The sequence below is a fragment of the Schistocerca piceifrons genome, chromosome X (assembly GCF_021461385.2).
Source record: "Schistocerca piceifrons isolate TAMUIC-IGC-003096 chromosome X, iqSchPice1.1, whole genome shotgun sequence".
Classification (NCBI taxonomy): Eukaryota; Metazoa; Arthropoda; class Insecta; order Orthoptera; family Acrididae; genus Schistocerca; species Schistocerca piceifrons.
This window is the reverse complement of record NC_060149.1, coordinates 654,369,062-654,392,138: the sequence shown is the minus strand read 5'-3', so window position 1 is coordinate 654,392,138 and position 23,077 is coordinate 654,369,062. Positions and strand designations below refer to the sequence as shown.

Below are 23,077 nucleotides of genomic sequence, written 5' to 3'. Positions count from 1 at the left end.
AATGATATGGAACGTGTCACTTGTAAGTCTGTTAAAAGCTGTTGATTAAATTTTATGTATGGGTGCTTGGTTGCAAGTGGGCAGTCAGTAGATATTTTGCTTACTTCTGGTACTTCTCTTCAACAAAATTAGTGAGTATAGATGTTCCATTTTAACTGATGCAACTGTGGGTTCATGGTGTCACAGTGAATATTGTGCAAATAAATGAAAGATGTTTTTGCATTGTACTTTATTTTTGTACAACTGGGTTCTAGGTCACAAAGTTTTCATAAAACATAGGTTCCACTTGTAAGCCCATTTTCTATTTGGGCATCAGAAAATGGGCTTAAAACTCGAAACCGCGGTCGTACAAAAATAGTTTTGTGAAACAAAGTAAAGAAGTGTGTAGTTTGTACAAAATAAGTGTTTTTGATCTTCATAGCATGTTAAACTTTACAGTAAATACTAAAGTAAACATAATCATTTGTTAGTGCTTTCACTCTTTATCTTTGAACCTGTACAGCTGTTATTTGTGGCATAAAGTTTATTTTTTAGGCAGAGATAAGGTGTATTAGCCCATAATTTGTAAATTAATGCCAACCATTTTATATAACGGTTCACAACAAAAATGACAAAATGTGAGTTAGCTACTGCAGTCTTCTAGGGACTCAGGTCACTATAATGCATCTACTCTGCAAACCACTGTGAAGTGAATGGCAGAGGTTACAACCCATTGTACCAGGTTTAGAGTTTCTTCCCATTGCACTCACTGTCAGGGTGCAGGAAAAATAACTGTTCAGATGCCTCTGAGTTCACTGTAAATAATTTAATCTTATCCTCACAATCCCTACAGGATTGATAGATTGAATGATTATAAAGAATCCGCCTCGATTGCAAATTGAAACTTGATATTTACCTAGGTTTCGGCGTGGATAACCACACCTTCTTCAAAACACACTAAAACTACAAATTGCCTAAAGAGGCATGGTCCAACATTAATACAGAATACCCAAAAGGGCAAAAGACTCGCATAAAATGTAAAATAAACGGTATGTGTGTACCATGTCAATAGCTGTAATTAATGTTGGATCATGCCTCTTTAGGCAGTTTGTAGTTTTAGTGTGTTCTGAAGAAGGCGTGGTTATCCGCGCCAAAACATAGGTAAACATTCGGTTTCAATTTGCAATCGAGGTGGATTCTTTATGATCATTAAATTATTCATGATTGCTGACACACTGCAATGTTAAAAGTTCTCATTGATAGATTGGTCCCCTTTTAGTCCTTTTTGCACGTAGTTCAGCAGGATTCTAGGATTGGTTGCATCTTCTTCTATGCCTACGTAGATACTCCACAAGACACTGTACGGTGCTTGATAGTGTGTACCCTGTATCATGCTACTAGTCATTTTCTTTCCTGATCCACTTGCAAATAGAGCGAGGAGAGGAAAATATGCCTGTATGCCTCTATACGAGAACCTTCATGGTCCTTACACGCAATGCATGTTGGCGGCAATCATTCAGCAGTCAGCTCCAGATGCTGGTTCTCTAAATTTTCTCAGTAGTGTTCCTTGAAAAGAAAATCATCTTCCCTCCTGTGATACCCATTTGAGTTTCCGAAGCATCTTCGTAACACTTCAGTATTGTTTGAACCTACTGGTAACAAATCTAGGAGTCCACCTCTGAATTGCTTCAGTGTCGTCCTTCAACCTGTACTGGTACGGATCCCAAACACTTGAGCAGTACACAAGAATAGAGTGCACCAGCATCCTATATGTGGTCTCATTTACAGATATACCACACTTCCCTAAAATTCTCCGAGTATACTGAAGTCAACCATTCGCCTTCTGTACCACAGTTCTCACATGCTCGTTCCATTTCATATCGCTTTGTAACATAATGCCTACATATTTAAACAAAGTGACTGTGTGAAGTGTTACACTGTTAATACTGTTGCATGAGTGATTTGTAAGTAGTTTCCTTTGTAGACTGATTGCATTTTCCTTTATGTATTTGTGCAGCTTTTTTCAGGCAGTTTCATGTCATCTGTGAAAAGTGTGGGGTAGTGCTAATGTCTGCAAGTCATTTATATGCTACACACACACACCAAGGATCCCAATACACTTCCCTGGGGTACAATCAGCATAGAAGCAATACTGAGTTAAATGCTTTTTGGCAATTGAGAAATACTGCATGTACTTGATCTTCCGTGATCCATGGCTTTCAGGATGTCGTGAGGAAATTGCAGGTTGATTTTCATGTGATCAACGTTTTTTAGAATCCATGCTGGTTGTTATGGAGGGGGTCATTATATTTAAGCTGAGAACATGCTCAGAGATTTCACAACAGATAATGTCAAAGTTACTGGACAGTAATTTTATGGATCACTTCTGATACCCTTGTTGTGGATGGGTGTGACCTGTGCTGTCTTCCATTGGTGGGCACTGTGTTTTGATCAAGGAATTGACAGTTGATTATAATTAAAAGGGTCTAACTCAGCCACAAATTCAGTATAGAATCTGATAAGGATTACATTGGGTGCTGTAACACTGTTCAATTTTAATGATTTCACCGGTTCCACAACAACACTGAAACTAATATCTATATCAGTCATCTTTGCAGTGATAAAAAAAAATAACTAAATAAATAAATAAAGTGGGGCAATATGCCTGGATTATCATTTGTAAAGGAACATTTTAGAAGCAAAATTTCAGTATTTATCCTTTTGCTTTGCTACTCTGTTTCATTCCTGTCTCTTCCACAAGTACCATGGCCCTAACTTCGGTATGACCAACAGTCTTTACATATGACCAGAATTTATTTGGTTTTTGTGAGAGAACCTTCAGTGATATTTTGCTGTGGTAGTTGTTGAAGGCTTCATACATTGCTCTCTTGACTGACAATTGCATTTGATTCAGATTCTCCCTATCGCAAGCCCTGTGCTTTGTCTTACACGTACTATGCAGTAGTCTCTGTTTCTTTATCAGTTCCTTTACAGTGACTTTGTACCGTGGTGGCTCTTTCAGTCAAGAACTTTTCTTCTAGGTACACATCTATTGAGTGCATGGTCAACTATTCTAAAACTGAGCCATAGTTGGTCTACACGTGCCTCTCCAGAGTTAAATGTTTCAGGTTCCTTACTGGGATACGACACTACTGACTCTCTGTCTAGTCTGAAAATATAAATCCTTCTACTTGTTTTAATTGGATTTTGTACTTTGGTAATCGCTCTTGTTACAGCTGTCTCATGCTCACTGATACCAGCTGCTCTGTGGACATCCTCAGAGTGTTCAGATCTATTTGTAGGTATTAGATCAAGTATGGAGACGTTTCTTTGGATCTTACACTTACACTTCTGGGTCTCCTACAGCTATCGTTATTTGGACTGGTTGGAATGTCTCCTATAGTAGAATTGGCAAAAGACGATCCCTGATAGCTGGCAGATGTGTTCCCAACTTTCATATGTGAAGCACAAACAGCTGCAGTTGAAAACAGTAGTTATCTAGAGAGCTATGACAGATTGATTGAGACAGACACACTAAGCAGCCGCAATAATCCAATTGCTCATGTAAGGGATCTTGTTTCAGTGACTCTATTATAATCTGAAAAAAATGTCTACTTCCCACATTCAGTCAGCTAGATGGGTCACAGCCTCTGATGTGTAGTGCACACAACACATTTGAGAGACATGGCTGACTTAACAGCCAGACAGTCACTTGAAAAGTGAACCTAGACTAATATTTACTTGTATAAAACAAGTTCAAAATTTATGGTTGTCAGCTCCTTTGACTTTATGTTACTGACATCATAGTATGTTCATAACATAACCAAATGCCTGTGTTTGTTGTTTTATAATGTTATGAAGTGTGCATTGATGAAGGAGGAAGGCTTCAGTTTAAAATCTTATGAATGCATCAACTTGGTAGAATAGTCAAAAATAGTCTGGAACAGTGTAGTGTCCAATGAAGGTACATTTGGGATGAAAGAAACCACCGGATGTCAATGCGGACAATTGAGAAAGTGCAAAATTGAATTGGGGCATTTCATAAACTATCAGGAAAATCTGAGTGCTGAGAACTGCTCATGAAACATGCAAGTAGCTAACTATTAATATAAATAAATGATCACAGAACTTCATAATTTGCTATTAACATTAAGTTACTTTTAGTACTAAAACACCTCTCCCATTAAAATATTGGAATGAGAGAAGTATAACATCAGTAAGATCCAGGCCAGACAGCTGAAAGAAAGAAACAAAAATAAATTGTGAAGATTATGTGTAAAACTTCGGACTGAACATCCTGTAGAATTTTGAAGTGGAGGTTAAAAGTATAGATTGCACTGAAGTATAAACACTGATGTAAATTCTCTCTAGATGAATCACGCAGGCAGTACCTTCTGCAGTGTGAGTGACACCATAGATCATTGCTCTGAAGTGCTGACATCTGAATGGGTACTTCATAGTTTATAAAGAAAGCAACTGATTTCAACGTAAATGTGTGTGCCAGCTCCTTGAAATTACCTTAGACTAGGTATACTGTTAACATGTGGGTTGCAGTAATAGAAAGCAATTTATATGACTTTTAATCTGTTTTAAATTATGTCCATGATTTGTATGTAGATGTTAAGTCTCATAATCTTTATGCTTCACTACTGTTTATTGTCTTGGTGAGTTCACACCCTCAGAAGTTCCTGCGTCATTAGAAGAAATGAGATCGGAGATTTAAAGTATACGTGTCACTGAGATTCTGTGCCCCCTTTTGCTGTCATTTTTTTGGAATGTATAGGGTACCATTATGCAATAAACACAGAGTGTACCAAGTAAGACCCTGCAATAAGTTGTGGGTTAGTTCAGTTGTTTTGCATGTTCTGTGGACTATATTTGTGAAAACTTGCCACGATGTGAAATATGTCAGTAGGCTCAAGAATAAGATCCATATTCTCTGTGAAACTGTGGACACATGCTGGCCATTTACAAAACTAAATATTTTCTTGTAATTTTAATTTACAACTAAATTTGATAAAAATTCCATCTTTGGTCAACCATGTCACCTAATTTCATAGAGGTTGAGTGTATGTGGGACTGTATCTTGCATTTCGTAATCACATGTGCAAACGTCTCATGTCCCCAACTTGTAGCAGTCTCCAGTGTTAGTAGAACATTGAAAACTGCATTTATTCATTGATTTTTTTGTACTTTTGTAGAGATGACTGCACTAAAAGTGTGTTTAATGCCTTTCATTCTCCCTATGACACTGTCAGTTGCTGTGCTGAATAATGTTATGTTCAAAGTGGAGGACTGAAGTGGAATATGAACAAGAGGAAAAATTTTTGTTTAAAATCTGCCCTCCAAGTATAAACACTATCACACACATTTGGCAAGACTTCAAGCACTGGTTTAGAATTAATAATCTATATTTTCGTATTCTACAAAACTGTGTGATGTTTATGATGTGTTGTACCTCAGTCAGTGCACCAAAGATGTAAAGAATGTTTTTCACGACAAATGGTAAATGCCAGCTGCTTATTACACCAAAATGGTCTAAAAACTAATGAGAGACGGATGGTCATAATATTCTGATCTATCAGAATAAATAGTACATGAAGTTTGGATTAAGTATGACATAAATATATAAAAGGCACTCATAACAGTGACAAACATGTATTAATAAAAACACAAATGTCTTTGTGGACAGAGTGACCTGGAGCACTGACCATACAAAGTGCACCAACAATCAACTAGCCTAATAGACATACTATGCATGTTAATGAATTGTTATCGACTGAGTATAAAACTGTTAAAGTTTCCCTGACAAAACTTGCAAATAGTCCAATGATATGATGATTTTATTAAAAGGAAACAACAGAGAAGCCCTGAAATGGCCAGTAAACTGCAGCATAGCTCTATATTTGACAAGTAATAAGTAATAATTAACATCATAAAATTTTCTTACAAAATTTCACAAGCTTGTAAACTATATATGTGACAGCAGAGTTGCAGAAATGAGTTGAACTCACTGAATACATGAATGCTATGTAAAGTATCTGAAAAATTGTGAAATTGTTAATTTCTCTGATGCCTTCTGACCTGTGTGAGTAAGCAAGCTATGCATTAGCCACACAAACTTTTAATTTTCCACATGGTGCCAGTGATATTAATCGCAATTAAAAAAAAAAAAAAAGGTTGAATTATTTTGGATCTATACTGTCTATCTGTATCCACCAATATTTGTAGTCAAACAATACATTAACATACTATCTGTGATGTCACCGCCAGACACCACACTTGCTAGATGGTAGCCTTTAAATCAGCCGCGGTCTGGTAGTATACGTCGGACCCGCGTGTCGCCACTGTCAGTGATTGCAGACCGAGCGCCGCCACACGGCCGGTCTAGAGAGACTTACTAGCACTCGCCCCAGTTGTACAGCCGACTTTGATAGCGATGCTACACTGACAAATATGCTCTCATTTGCTGAGACGATAGTTAGCATAGCCTTCAGCTACGTCATTTGCTACGACCTAACTAGGCGCCATTACCAGTTTATATATATACTTTTGTATCATCAAGAGCGATATTCTCCAATAATGGATTAAAGTTAAGTATTACAAGATTTTCGTACTTTATTGCAATTCTCAAGACATTGTCCTGTTCCAGACCTCGCGTGCCTTTCGGCTTCCTCTCATAGTGACTTGGCTGTCTTGCCAAGTCACAACACTATCAGCCATTGTTGACCTTCTGTTTTTTGTAAACAGAAGAAATAATGTAAACTGCCGGGTGGTTATAGTTAAACTTTTCCCTATTTAACATCTTATAACATGGAAACTAGTTACTGTAAGAGTACCAAAATTCATAGCATAATGTCATGGGCATTGGGAAGAGAAATAATGCAGAATCAATTCAATTGAAACACTTTCAGTGTGCTGCTGTAGTACATATACTATTTTGTATCGGTACCATTATTGTTTTTTTTTCAGGGGGGAGGGGGCTCAATATGGCACCCATTAGTGTCTAGAAGAGCCTGAAAGCGCAGGATTGCATTCTACATGGCAGAATGAAGCATGTCTGTAGGTATACTGGCTACCTCTCTTGATATGCTGCACTTCAGATCAGCACATGTGTGAATATTCCCCTGATAAACCCTGTCATTCAGGTAGCCCTACAACCGGAAATCACAGGGAGTGAGAGCAGGTGATTGTGTCGGCTACGCATTTGGAAACGATCATCTGATAATTTGATCATCTCCACATGTGTTTCAGAGAAGCAGGTGAACCTCGCGAATGATATGCGATGGGCCCCCATCTTGCATGAAAATGGTTGAGTTCAATGCATCTCTCTCCTGTAGGGCCGATATGACGTTCTAGCAAAGCATATCGCAGTAACGCTGGCTGGTCACACTTCACGTCTTTGGCCCTTGAGCGCCAACCTGTCCAATAAAGAATGGGCTAATGATGAACGTAACCGTGCAGCCACACCATATGGTGGCACGTTTGCTATACAGAGGAGCTTAATGCACAGTGACTTGAGGTAAAGATCCCCATAGGGTGGTCCAGGTCCTTGTGAACTTCAGTCCTTGCAAGAAAGTAGAGAGCGAAGTCAACATGTTGTTGTACATCCTGGGGTGCAAGGTGCTGTACGATAAGGATCTTGTATGGATACCATTTGACAATGGTTTTGAAGCGCCTTCTATACAGTGGACCAGGGGATGTTCAACTGTCGTGGTACAGCATGCACACTGCCTGATGATCGCGAATTATGTGCAGCATTGCCTGCCGTAGCAAGTGATTTAATCAACCACCTGTGGTGCAACCGGTTGTTGGTCTCAGCCTGGAGCAACGTCCAGTTCTCCAGTTGATTCGAACTAACTTAATCATGCTCCACACAGTGGAGAAAGAAGACCCTTCTGTAATACTTTCAGCCGGCGATATTCTCGAAGTGCAGCTGTAACATTATTGTTGCTGTGATAATAGAGCTTCGCCAATAATGCCCAGCTCCTTTTGTCCAAGCTCATGTTGACACATCAACATGTGCACTGCGACTGGCCAGTTGTGTGAGACTATGAATCACAATGACTGATCACGGCACCTGGCTACCATAGTTGGAACTGGACAGTGGCGCTGTGACTCATGGAAATCATGCATCCCATACTCTGGACATTAATGCTACCAAGTTTGGTACTCGTACGGTAATTAGGTTCTGTGTTGTAACGTGATAACTAGGGAAAATTTAATTATAACCACCCGGTACTTGCCGTATAGTTGAGGTAGAGGTCAGTCAACAAGTACATAAGAAAATATTGAAATCAGGCAAACTTTCAGTCAATATTCTTGTTTAGAGCAAACAGACTAACAAAATGACCCAAAAACACACATGGCTACATTGTCCCGACACTACAAGTAGGCTATTTTTGATTATGTATTTTGTGAGAATTGAAATTTACATGATAGTAATGTATTTCATTGTGTACATTTGTTAGTTTAAAAGGCAATTTCAGGTTCTATTACATGGAAAGTTTAATCGTTCATTTACATAGTATGCCACTATTAACATCTATAGGTGCCCTGGATTATGTACAAAATGTAGGTCCCTTCATGGCAACTCCCAACCAAACTGTTGCCATCTCGGTTTCATTATATTTAGTTGGTCACATTAGTCTCTGAGGATGAGTGTGGAGACTGTATTGATATTCTAGAGTAGAAAGTTCATCATACACATTTTATCTGTTTATCTGACAAAGATATCATTCGTAGCTCAAAATGATCAAATTCAGACACCAAGCTCTGTTCAAGACAGGTTTAGTGATTTTCTACGTTATTGTGGCACACATGGTCACACTATTAAAATACATTGCTCATTAAATACAATGATAACATAATTTATCATTTTTGCAGAGAAGCATTTCAAACACTAACTTAGTTAATTTGAGTGCTGTGGCAAAAAAAGCCTTTGAATTGATTATAAGCATGGAACATTTACTATAACTGATATCACAAATATATGTATATATATAGTTGAACAGTAAATTACGCTGTGCAAAAGGGGAGTTACTTTTTTGACACCCCATCATTTTCTGCCCATTGTGATGCGTAAGTGTGAACTTTAATTTCAAAAGTGCCTACAACCTTCCTCTGTACTGGTGCCCTGTGATGTCACTCTCGGGCTCAGTTACACCTCTAACAGCAAGGGGGCCAGAGCTCAGAAGTTCATGTGAGATGTAAGGTGTGCTAATGAGGTCACATTAGTACCAAATTTTGCCACAATTCTTCCCAATGCCACCATGGACGTGTCACACGATGGGAAGCTCGTCGCCCGCCCTCCCCCAACATCATCCCACCCTTTCTCTTGACACCACTGCCGTGGAGGCCTGAACTGCTATGTGCAGCATTGAAATCACATGGTTCTCTTATGTATGGTTGAGAAAAACATTTCAGTCACACTGCCACCCTGAATTGACGTTAAAAGGCCTCAGGAGGTGGCATAAAGGGCATTAATGGAACCACCCCTTTCAATGAGGCATTCATTTACATGCATTTTGCAGTTGAAAACAACAGTGTGCAGTGTGATGTGCAACAGGACAATGTTCTTGATAACTGTTGATACTGCTAACACCTCCCTGGATGATTCACCAGTTGTGCAAGCACATGTTAGAACAACTATATTGATATTCATAAGTAGGAAACGGCAATTTTTTAAATGTGGCATTGTTGTATGAAATGAGCTTATTATGTGGATGGTTTCATGACAGGGTGACATTACAATATTCATCTTGGGAACTTTTCACAAATTGTATGGATCCATTCTAGCCCAAATCGTGGCTGTATAACTTGCTAATAATGGTCAAGTGGTGTATTAATAATCTTTGTTAAGGTATTTCCGTTGTTTTATAAACCACACATACTGCTATATGAGTTATGAATTTGATTTGGACTATCTGTTTGTACAGATTTTTGATTAAGATTTATCCAAATAATTATTACAAAACCGAGTAGATGTAGAAGATGCCAGTGCTGTAAACAGGGACAAATTCCTTGAGGAGATATAGCTTTTGACCACACATACATTTAACATTTGTAGCTCTGGTACATTACAGGCTACCTTTGTAGTATCTTACTGCTGCCACCAGTTGAGATTTTTGTCACTCTACATGTTCTGCTAACTTCTTCACACCACCACCACCACCATCACCACCACCAATACAAACCATGTGTGAGGTGATTGTCAAAAACAAACCATATTGTTGTGCTCTAGCAGCTACTTACAGATGTTAATTCACTTGTGTACACCACTTATTTAATAGTACCCTAATGTTTCCAGAAACATGAGCAAGGTAGAGATTAAATTGACTCTGCACAAGATAGCTAAATGAAAGCACACAAACAATAAGTGTTCTTTCTACACCTACATCGATTTCTGTAAACCATCGTATGGTGCGTGGTGGAGGGAACCCTGTACCACTACTAGTTATTTCCTTTCCTGTTCCACTCGCAAGTAAAGCAAGGGAAAAATGACTGTCTGTATGCCTCTATATGAACCCTAATTTCTCGTATCTTATCTTCATGATCTTTACGCACAATTTATGTTGGCGGCAGTAGAAATCATTTGGCACTCCTCTCCAAATTCCAGTTCTCTAAATGTTCTCAGTAGTGTTCTTCGAAAAGAACGTCGCCTTCCTTCCAGTGAGTTTCCAAAGCATCTCTGTAACACTCACAGGTTGTTCAAACCTACTGGTAACAAATCTAGCAGCCCACAGATTGATGCCCACTCTGCCCGTCAAATTATTTGTGCGTATAGAGAACAACAGTGATCTATTCACTTCCCTGGGGCACTCCTGGTGATACCCATGTGTCTGATGAACACTTACTGTCGACGACAACATGTTGGGTTCTGTTACTTATGAATTTTTCGAGTCGCTCGCATATTCATGACCCCTCTGCAGGTCCGGGGGTTAGAATAGGCATGATGTATTCCTGTCTGTCGTAAGAGGCGACTAAAAGGAGTCCACATGTTTTTGGCTTTATGTGATGGTCCCCTGTCAGGTTTGACCTCCATCTTTCTGAATTTTCCCAAAGAGCGAGCCACTTGGGAAAGGGCGCCTTATATGGTGCATCATGTCCATTGCGAATTGAGACCTTTAGCCTACTTTTGCATCGTTGCATCTCAGTCCTGCTCATTCTACATCTCTTGGGCGAGGACACCTTCCTCGATGTGTTTCCCACCTTGCACTATGCATTGTCGCTTTCTGCGTCGCCGATGACCATGGACTTTTTAGCACCTCATATCCCCATGTACCCTGTTGGTTGTAGCCCCATGACAACACAGAGACTGCTCTGCTGATGCCTGCGCCATTAACTCCCCATGTATGCCATGGAGTAGATGCCCATTTCCCTGGGGCATCGGGATTCCCGGCAATGGCCATCATGCCAGGTGGCCCTTGCTGAGGCTGGGTGGCTCCCATGGGGAGTGCCCCTAGTCAGAGTGGGTCGCATCAGGGCGAATGACTCGCCATGAAGCGTACTATGTCATCTCTTGCTGGTGGTCCAATGCCAGCAGTCTCTAAGTGGGCAAAGTCTAACTTCAGTGCTAAGAAATATGACCTCAAATTGTTCTCCTCCCTGTCCACACCATGGGAGGACCACCAGGTGAAGGATGGCAGTGAAGATTATTTGCCCCGGTATCCTGTATGCACGAGAGTTGATGGGGAATCTTTCATGTCCATGAAGCCTCAGTTTTTTGTGGAGCATTTGGAAGACAAGTTTGGGGAGGCGGAGGGCTTGTCCAAAATGCACTCTGGGTGTCTTGATAAAATCAGCGTCCTCTGCCCAGTCACGGGCATTACTCGCATGTGACAAGTTGGGGGGGTGTTTCTGTTATCATCACGCCCCATAAGAGTTTAAATATGGCCCAGCCTATTATATTGTACAGGGACCTTCTTATGCAGTCTGACAACAAGCTGCACCCCAATTTAGAGCAGCAAGGTGTTCATTTTGCCCAGTGTGCCATCGGGGTCCAAGGCATAATCAGGTTGTCACCAGTGCCTTCAACTTGGCCTTCGAGGGTGACACATTGCCCGAGAAGGTCAAGGTGATGGCCTACCGCTGTGACGTCAAGACATATATCCCTCCCTCGATGTGGTGCTTTGAGTAGGAAGTTCACCCACATGTCTTCCCGCTGTACTTCCAGCATCACATGTTGAGATTGTGGATGTCCATCACATCCCAATACTTCCATGTGCCCTGCCTTCCATCTGTGTTCAACTGCAGAGAGCATCATTCACCTTGCTTGCCAGATGGAAGGATTTTACAGAAAGAAAGGAAAATCATGGGATATAAGACCCTGGACCGTCTTACGTTCACTGAGGCTAAGAGGAAATGTGAGCGCCTAAATCCTGTGGCTATGACCTTCTCTTTCACTGCCATTACAAGAACAGTCATGGGCCCATCAGTTCCTCGCATTCCTGTCACCTCTCAGAACCAGTAGACAACACCTGCCCCCTTGATGGGGTTAGCACTTCCCTGTCTGTTGCCCGCACCATCTACTTCGGGAGCAACCCCCCCCTCCCCAACCATCAGAGATATCGGTCCCCACTTCTGAGCCGGAGAAGCTTAAGTCTTCTTCAGCTTCTCTCTCTAGGAAGGGGTCCCTTGGGTCACTCACTTCCCAGGTTTCTGCTAGTGGGAAAGATAACACCTGCCAGTGGCTGAAGAGCTGAAAAGCAGCTGGTGGTAGGGCTTCACGCTCAGCATCAGTTCCGGAGACTGAACCAGTGAAGTCCTCCAAGCCAGGGAAACCCAAGGAGGAGCGAGAGAAATCCATAAAGAAGATCCCCAAGACCAAGGGAATAGCGGTGGCACCCACACCACCACTATCTACAACCTCTGCGGATGAGGTGGAGATTCTGGCGTCCGCTGAGGACCTAGATCTCGCTGGACCCCCAGACAAAATGGATATAGACTGCTAATGCAAAAAGTTGGTGGCAGCAGGTGACCCTGAGGTGAAAACTGCCTGGATGAATGCTCCATAACTTCTTAGTCTCTCAATGATGTCATCCTCCAGTGGAATTGCAGCGGTTGCTTCCACCGCCTGGCTGAGCTACAGCAACTGTTAAGCTTTACACCTGCTTTCTGCATTGCCTTCCAGGAAACCTGATTCCCGGCAGTGCGTACCCCTGCCCTCCGCAGGGAAAGTTCTTTCGTTCACTACATGCCACAGTGAATCATATAACGCTCCATTTACAGAGTGGGAGCTCCTCAGTGGCCTTGCACATTGCCCCCACACAGCTACTGGGCCAGGTCAGATCCACAGTCAGATGATTTTACATCTCTCATCTGGCTACAAGCAACATCTCCTCGTCATCTTCAACCGGATATGGTGAGATGGTGTCTTTCCATCGCAATGGTGGGAGAGCACCATCATTCCAGTGCTCAAACTCGGTAAACACCCACTTGACGTGGATAGCTATCAGCCCATCAGCCTCACCAACATTCCTTGTAAGCTGCTAGAACATATGGTGTGTCAGCAGTTGAGTTGGGTCCTGGAGTCAGGTGGCCTACTGGTTCCATATCAGGGCGGCTTTTGCCAGGGTCACTCTACCGCTGATAACCTTGTGTCCCTCGAGTCTGCCATCTGAACAGCCTTTTCCAGATGCCAACACCTGATTGCATCTTTTTTGATTTACGAAAAGCGTATGACACCACCTGGTGACGATATATCCTTGCCACATTATACGAGGGGGGTATCTGAGGCTGGCTTCTGATTTTTATCCAAAATTTCCTGTTGCTTCGTACTTTCTGTGTCTTAAGTTGGGCCTCCCATAGTTCCCCCCATATCCAGGAGAATGGGGTCCCACAGGGATGTGTATTGAGTGTGTCTCTGTTTTTAGTGACCATTAATAGTCTAGCAGCAGCAGCAGTAGGGCCGTCCATCTCACCTTGTCTGTATGCAGACAACTTCTGCACTTCGTACTGCTCCACCAGTACTGGTGTTGCTGAGTGGCGCCTACAAGGAGCCATCCACAAGGTGCGGTCATGGACTCTAGCCCACAGTTTCCAGTTTTCGGCCGCAAAGTTGTGTGGTATGCACTTCTGTCAGTGTCATACTGTTCATCCAGAACCAGAACTTTACGTTAATGACGATCCACTCCCTGTAGTGGAGACATACTGATTCTTAAGACTGGTTTTTGAAGCCTGATTGACTTGGCTTCCTCACCTCTGTCAGCTTAAGCGGGATTGCTGGCAGCATCTTAATGCCCTCCGCTGCCTGAGCAACACCAACTGGGGTGCAGATCGCTCTATGCTGCAGCAGCTCTACAGAGCCCTTGTTTAGTCTCGCCTTGACTATGGGAGTCTGGTTTATGGCTTGGTGGTGGCGTTGTGTCTACGCGACCCAGTGCACCGCTGTGGCATTCGCCTAGAGACAGGAGCTTTTAGGACGAGTCCGGTGACCAGCGCCGTTGTGGAGGCTGGAGTCCCTCCATTGCAAGTTAGGCGTGCACAACTGCTGACTGGTTACGTTGTACATGTTCGTAGTTCTCCTGCGCATCCGAATCAACGTCACGTTTTCCCACCCATGGCGGTTCATCTCCTGTATCGGTGGCCCTGGTCATGGCTTCCAATTTCAGTTCGTGTCCGATCTTTTCTTTCCCAACTGGAGTCCTTGCCTTTACCACCTATACTTGAGGTCCATTCACGTACATCCCCATGGAGTACACCTAGGCCGCGGCTTTGCCTGGACCTTTCACATGGCCCTAAGGACTCAGTTAACCTCGTGGCTATCTGCTGCCACTTCTTCTCGATTCTTGACATGTACTGAGGCCACAAAGTGCTTTACACCGACGGCTCAGTGGCTGATGCTCACGTCGGCTTTGCATATGTCCATGGAGGACATATTGAATAGCATTCCTTGCCTGATGGCTGCAATGTTTTCACTGTCGAGCTGGTGGCTATATCTCGTGCTCTTGAGCACATCTGTAAATGCCCTGGGGAGCCGTTTCTTCTGTGTACTGACTCCTTGAACAGCCTACAAGCTATCAACCAGTGCTACCCTCGTCATCCTTTGGTAGCGACCATCCAGGAGTCCATCTATGCCCTGGAATGGTCCAGTCATTCAGTGGTGTTTGTGTGGACCCCTGGTCACGTCGGAATCCTAGGCAACGAACTTGCTGACAGGCTGGCCAAACAGGTTATGCGGAAACTGTTTATGGAGCTCGGCTTCTCTGCAACTGACCTGCGCTCAGTACTACTCCGCAAGGTTTTGCAGCTTTGGGAATCGAAATGGCACAACCTCAGCATGCACAACAAACTGCGTGCCATTAAGGAGACTACGAATGTGTGGCAGTCCTCCATGCAGGCCTCTCGCAGGGACTTTTGTGTTCTCTGCTGGCTCCGCATTGGCCAGACTTGGGTGACACACAGATACCTGCTGCCCCGGGATGACCCACGTCAGTGTCGGTGCGGCACCTGGCTGACAGTGGCCCATATCTTCCACCCACTGTTGATTTCTTCTACTTTTGCATGTGTTACATCCTTTCCCCTTCTTAACTCTTTCTTACCCAATCCTGTCCTCTGGTCTTCCCACGCCCTCCCCTCTGTTTGCCCCTCCCCTCCTCAGCCAAAGAAGTGCCACCCTTCTTCGGCACCTGCCAATGATGGGGATGTCCTCCCCCCCCCCCCCCCCCACCCCACACACTCCCCATCCCCTGGGAACCCTCCCCCTGGTGTCTCTGAGGTTGGAAGCCTACTATGACAACTTGGCCACGCGACTCACCATCTGTGCGCCCCAAGGTTGCCCGCTCTCTTTCAGTTCAGGATCTTGCAGAAGCCTGCTCTCCATCTATGCCCTGCCCTCCTCAACCTCCAAAAGAAAAGAAGGAGAAAACATAAGTCCCAAGACAAGACGCCCACCCCCTCCAGTGCCCCCGGACGTGCCATCTTCCCCCTCGCAACCTGATTGTGACACCTTATTTGTGGATGTCATGCAATCGTTGTCAGTGAAGACCATTGTCCCAGTGACCTGACATCCCCTCGGCTTCTTTATGTCTAACTTGGACTCTTGCCACACAATAATCCAGTGGATATTACCGTCACATACTGGAAATCTGATTATTCTGCATTCTGTCTTGTTCTTTGAGGAACACACTTCTGCGATGATCACCCTCCAACGATTCATGGTTATCAGGCATTCTGTCGGAACCATGCTGGCCCCGGGTTGGTATCTGGACAGGTCTGCAGTTTGGTTCCCATTGATATAATTAGTGGCTGGATCCCCCATCATACCTACATCTACATCTACATTTATACTCTGCAAGCCACCCAATGGTGTGTGGCAGAGGGCACTTTACGTGCCACTGTCATTACCTCCCTTTCCTGTTCCAGTCGCGTATGGTTCGCGGGAAGAACGACTGTCTGAAAGCCTCCGTGCACGCTCGAGTCTCTCTAATTTTACATTCGTGATCTCCTTGGGAGGTATAAGTAGGGGGAAGCAATATATTTGATGCCTCATCCAGAAACGCACCCTCTCGAAACCTGGCGAGCAAGCTACACCGCGATGCAGAGCGCCTCTCCTGCAGAGTCTGCCACTTGAGTTTGTTAAACATCTCCGTAACGCTATCACGGTTACCAAATAACCCTGTGACGAAACGCGCCGCTCTTCTTTGGATCTTCTCTATCTCCTCCATCAACCCTATCTGGTACGGATCCCACACTGATGAGCAATACTCAAGTATAGGTCGAACGAGTGTTTTGTAAGCCACCTCCGTTGTTGATGGACTACATTTTCTAAGGACTCTCCCAATGAATCTCAACTTGGTACCCGCCTTATCAACAATTAATTTTATATGATCATTCCACTTCAAATCGTTCCATACGCATACTCCCAGATATTTTACAGAAGTAACTGCTACCAGTGTTTGTTCCGCTATCATATAATCATACAATAAAGGATCCTTCTTTCTATGTATTCGCAATACATTACATTTGTCTATGTTAAGGGTCAGTTGCCACTCCCTGCACCAAGTGCCTATCCGCTGCAGATCTTCCTGCATTTCGCTGCAATTTTCTAATGCTGCAACTTCTCTATATACTACAGCATCATCCACGAAAAGCCGCATGGAACTTCCGATACTATCTACTACCAACATGGAAGCAATAGTGGTATGAGTGCGAACGACCCCAGCAATCGCCATTTGCAGTGTCTACCTCCCTCCAGGTAAGCCTCTTCCTTACGTTGACCTGCCTACCTTACTACAGCAACTGCCGCCGCCATTTCTCCTCCTCGGGGACTTCAGTGCACACCACACCTTCTGAGGGAGTGCCACTTCTACGGGTGGGGGTCTTCTAATTGACCAAAATATTGCAGACATGGCTTGGCACTGTCATGTTTTAGTTACCCTCCATGACTCAGATTTTTGCAGCCTCCTTCTAATTTTTATCCATGAGCTTTTATCCGACCAACTCTTCTGGGTTCAAGTTGACAATTCACTCATCACCCCTCAGATCCAGGGGGATGGTATCCCACAGGGTTCTGTGTTGACTGTCATACTCTTCCTCATCACCCTCAATTGTCATATAACCTCTGTTGGGCCTCTGGTCACCCCAGCGTCGTGTGTGGATGATTTTTGCATCTGATGCAGCTCCCAATCGGTAGCATCTGCAGAATACCAGCTCCAAGGTGCCATCCGACAGGTCTCTGCATGGGCCCTTTCCCATGGCTTCCATTTTGCTCCCTCCAAAGTGCAGGTTATGCATTTTTGCCATCGACCCACAGTACACCCTGACTTTATTTAGGCAACCAGCATCTAGATATGGTAACACAATCCCGTTTCTTGGATCTTCTTTTTATTGAAAGGCTGACATGGCTGCCTCATATTCACCACCTAAAGACTATGTGCATGCGGAAGTTTAATGCTCTCCGCTTCCTGGCCCACACATCTTTGGGTGCAGACTGTGGTAGTCTCCTCCATCTTTACTGTGCCCTAGTTTTGTCCAGACTAGATTATGGTTGTCATGTTTATGGCTGAGCAGCTCCTTCCACTCTGAAACTACTTGACCTTGTTGATCATTATGGGGTGTGTCTGCCTATCGGTGCCTTTTGCACTAATCTTGTTGACAGTCTCCTTGTAGAAGTGAGAGTTCCCCCTCCAAAAATACGGCAGAGCCAACTCATAGTATTTTACACTGCTGCCATTCGACGATTCCCTGACCATCTCGTGCACCCCATCTTCTCTGCAAAAGTGGGATGTCTCCCTCCTGATACCCGCTCTTGGGTGGGATTGGCAGTTGGAATACGTCTCACTTCCCTCCGTCAGGATCTCCATCTCCACTCATTGGAAAATGCCCCATGCATTCCCTCCTGTAGTCGCTGCCCTTCCCCCCTTGGATGGTGCCTTGACCACGGATTAAGACTGACATATTCTGGGTTCCTTTGGTCTTTGTAGACTGGCAATGGGAAGGGAAGCATTTCTGAAGAAGAGAAATTTGTTAACATCGAGTATTGATTTAAGTGTTAGGAAGTCGTTTCTGAAAGTATTTGTATGGAGTGTAGCCATGTGTGGAAGTGAAACATGGACGGTAAATAGTTTGGACAAGAAGAGAATAGAAGCTTTCGAAATGTGGTGCTACAGAAGAATGCTGAAGATTAGATGGGTAGATCACATAACTAATGAGGAGGTGTTCAATAGGATTGGGGAGAAGAGAAGTTTGTGGCACAACTTGACTAGAAGAAGGGATCGGTTGGTAGGACATGTTCTGAGGCATCAAGGGATCACCAATTTAGTATTGGAGGGCAACATGGAGGGTAAAAATCGTAGAGGGAGACCAAGAGATGAATACACCAAGCAGATTCAGAAGGATGTAGGTTGCAGTAGGTGCTGGGAGATGAAGAAGCTTGCACAGGATAGAGTAGCATGGAGAACTGCATCAAACCAGTCTCAGGACTGAAGACCACAACAACAACAATTGGTCCCTGCCACCCCTGTGATATTCTGTCGTCTTGTATGTCCCATCCTTGAAGAGTTCCAGGGTGCTACCATCTTTTTCATTGAGGGTTCTGAAATGATAGATTAGGCGGGATATGCTTTTACATCTCCTACTGGCATGGAACACCGTTTCCTGCTGGGTTTATGTAGTATCTTCACAACAGAACTGCTAGCCATTAACAGAGCCCTCCATTTTGTTACTAAGGCTTCCTTCCACAGTGTTTTAATATGTACTGACTCAATAAGCAGCTTGCAGGCTTATAGACTGATGCTACTCTCATCATCCTTTGGTCTCCGCTATCCATGACCACCTCTCTTCCATTGGCTGTGCAGCCTGCTCAGTTGTCTTTCTCTTGATCCCAAGTCATGTGGGCATCTTAGGGAAAGGACTGGCTCATCATTTGGCTGGAGAGGCAGATACTTAAGCCCCCATTACATTTCATGATTCCAAGTGCAGATAACCGGATACACATTAAATCTCTCCTGGCCCAAAAATTTAATGACTTGTGGTGCTCTACTGCTCTCCATAATAAACTCCATGCAAGCAAGGAGACTACTGCAGGTTGGCATTCTTCCTTCCAATCCTCTTGGAAGGAATCCACTGTCTTAAACCCTCTATGCATCGGTCATACTAGGCTCACCCATTGTTTTCTCTTGCATAATGAGCCCCCCGCACAATGTGGTTGTGGAGCCAGACTGGCGATGTCTCATATTTTGGTGGAATGTTCCCTTCTTTTGGCACTTCTTACTAAGTATAGCCTTCCGGATTTATTGTATTTAATTTTAGCAGACAATTCATTGATGGTTGGACTTCTCCTCAGTTTCCTTCACGAAAGTTGTCTTTATTTTCTGTTATAAGATTTTACTTCCCTCCTGGAGCAGGAGCAGAAGCAGGGGCAGAGTGGTTGTGGTTGCGGCCTCTCTTTGTGTTTTCTGGGTCTGGGACCCGTGACCACTTCCCAGTGCAAAGATTGCTCTTTTATTCCTCTGTTTTTCCAGTTTTTAGATTTGGCCTACTCTTTTATGCTTTCTACTGTGTGTATTTTTAGTTTCCTCACTTTATAGTTTGAGCCCTCTTGACTGGTTCTGCCCACTTTTAGTGGATGCTGCTATCTTAGACACATACCTTTTAAATTGTGGGACTCATGAGCTCGCCATTTAGTCCTGTAACCCCCCTCGCCCCCCCCCCCCCCCCCACCCAAAATCAATCAGCTAGATACTTGAATAAATTGCAGTAGATCATAATGAAATGACATTAGAATTTTAATTGACAAACATTGAGGCTACCCATTCAGAGATTGTGATCAGTGATGGTGATGCATTAGTAGCAGTAATCATTAATATGGTTCAGAGGGCTAGGAAACAAAAAGGAAGGTCTAAATGCATTGTGCACTGGATAAAAGGAGGACATTTCATTTCTGACAGGATCGTGTAATTCAAGACACGAGCATGTTGAGGGACTGTTTGTAGAGTTCCAATGAATGGGCACTCATGATCTATGACAATGTGAAGGTAGCAGAGTGATAAGATTTCCTGTGGTATACCAACAATATCATTAAGCCATTTAGGAAATACTGTCTGCTAGATAATCGTAAAATTACAGACAGGTGAATGTTAAAACACACCTCACTTCTGGAAATGTTATGCGGCAAGCCTTCATTAACTGCAATAGCAAAATCCTGTCACAGAACCTTTACAAAATTCTATATAATTTTGACCGTCTTGATTAGAATTAATAAAACAGAAATTGAAGCAAATAATAGCAAAACAGAGCCTTAAATGTTGACATAGTTCTCTGTTTGTTACATTTCCCATGTGGAAAAGGAAGAATGATTGACACAACTCAGCTGCCATTCTGCAGCAATATCGAGTGACATAGATATGTGTCATGCCACTTAAAACACTTTTAGTACTAGTGATGTTGAAGAACTGTTGAAATAGGTAAAACTCAAGAAGATAATCTGTGTTAAGTTGCGTATGAAATTTGTAGGTGAATTGTCTCTAGTCTTATTTATAATTATTTCCTACTGGTCCATTTGACAGAGAACTGTTTCCAGCTATTGGAACTGCTCGCACCCATTTTCATAAAAGGCAGCACAGTTGATTCACAGAACTATTTACCCACTTGAATATAAAATAAGATTGTAGAATGTTTCACTGTTCAACCCTAATTTTATTTAGACTATGTGAATGTGTGCAAAAATGTGCTTTGATTATCTATATCTACATCTACACCTGTGCTCTGCAAACCATCATGAGGAGCATGGCAGAGCATACATCACATTGTACCAGTTGTTAAGGTTTCTTTCCGTTCCATTCCCATATGGAGTGTGGGAAAAATTGTTTGAATGCCTCTGCGTGTGCAGTAATTATTCTAATCTCATCCTCATGATCCCAATGTGAGTGATATGTAGGGGATTGTATTATAGTCCTAGAGTCACCAGTTAAAGCTGGTTCTTGAAACTTTGTTATGAGACTTTCTTGAGATAGTTTAAATCTGTTTTCAAGAGTCTTACAGTTCAATTCCTTCAGTACCTCTGTGACACTCTTGCATGGAGCAAACAAACCTGTGACCATTTGTGCTGCCCACCTCTGTATATGTTCAATATCCCCTTTAATTCTATTTGTTACAGGTCCCACACACTTGAACAACATTCTAGAACTGGTTGCAAGAGTGATTTGTAAAGATTGATTACATTTCCCCAGTATTCTACGAATAAACGGAAGTCTACCACTTGCTTTACACTAAAGCCCAGCAAAGCAAAGTCTGTGGCAGGAATCAAGGGCAGCACATGACTGAACGTATGTGATCATTCCAGTTCATATCCCTACGAAGTGTTACACCCAGGTATTTGTTAGAGATGGCCAATTTCAACAGTGACTCTTTGATATTATAATCACAGGATACTACTTTTTTCAATTCGTGAACGGCACAATTTTACATTTCTGAACATCGAAAGCAGGTTGCCAATCTTTGCGCCACTTTGGAATCTTATCAAGATCTGAACAAATACGCGGGAACTGCTCAATAGAGGACAGGGGTGCTGAGCTATTGGCTTGTAAAACTTCGCATCTTATCACAATTGACATTCGAGTTATAACTATTCATAGTGGAAGACTGACCCTTTCTTAATGCAGAGGAGGAAAATGTTAATAGTAGAACTCCTCTTGTCACTACATTACTGCATTTTCCATTAAAGTAAGTGTTACAAAGCACCCACATAAAATAATTACACTAAAGCCCAGCAAAGCAAAGTCTGTGGTAGGAATCAAGGGCAGCACTATACAGAGTAGTGCTTCAGCAAGAAACGGGCGGAATTCTTCATATCTGCATCTACTTACATACTCCAGAAGCTACCAAATGGTGCATGGTGGGGAGTATGGCTGTAAACCTTTTTACTATATTGTGGTTATATTTCTTTCTTCAGCAAAAGAATACAAAAGAATGTGCAAAGAAGATATGAGGAATATATTGAAAACCAAGTGGTCCGAAAAACTCTGCTACACATTTCTTTGGTATGGCTGCACCTTAACAAACAAAATAATAATAAAATGCGTAAGTTGGTTGCGAGTAAATGATGAAAGCAAAGAGAATGTTAATATGCACATCTGAGAAGACCTTTTTATCCGCATTAAGTATCAATTTCACATTAAAACTGTCGAGTATCAGTTGCCACTCTAATTACATTTTCAAATGGTGATGTTACCATACATATTGCAACACACACGTGTTCTTTTGTACAGAACATAACAGCAGTGAATTTGGGGTGGTGAAATAACTAACCTGACGGATTTTGTAGTCTCCTCTATGAGATGTCAATTATAAAAATATTTCACGGTTACATTGCTCACTGTTCCAAATACTGCCTTTTTTCACACTACTCTCCATTATGCATACATTTTCAGTTCTTATGCAAAATTCTAGACTGTCCTCATAAATCCTACCATTTTTGTCAATGTCATTGGATGTGATGAACATGGTAATTGCATGGAAAAATGCTGTATCCAACTTGATACTGTGTGATGTTAAGCTTTCTCAGGAAAGCAACCACTTTTATTGCTTCCAGGTGGGCAGCAGGGAGCAGTTGTTTATATGACACTGTATTTAGGCAGCGTATCATGCTGTCATCTTC

General features: G+C 42.8%; 1 protein-coding gene across 4 annotated transcripts in view; it reads left to right on the top strand.

Annotated features, from left to right (window-relative positions):
* Positions 1-23,077, top strand: part of LOC124721188 (GTPase-activating protein and VPS9 domain-containing protein 1) — a 362,758-nt gene that overhangs the window by 2,355 nt on the left and 337,326 nt on the right. For 3 of the 4 annotated variants that reach the window (XM_047246031.1, XM_047246029.1, XM_047246030.1), the window contains exon 2: positions 17,057-17,176. The exons of the other annotated variant lie outside the window; for it this stretch is intronic. In XM_047246031.1, the coding sequence (XP_047101987.1) occupies positions 17,057-17,176 (120 nt within the window). The remainder of the gene's footprint in view (positions 1-17,056; positions 17,177-23,077) is intronic. 4 annotated transcript variants of the gene reach the window in all.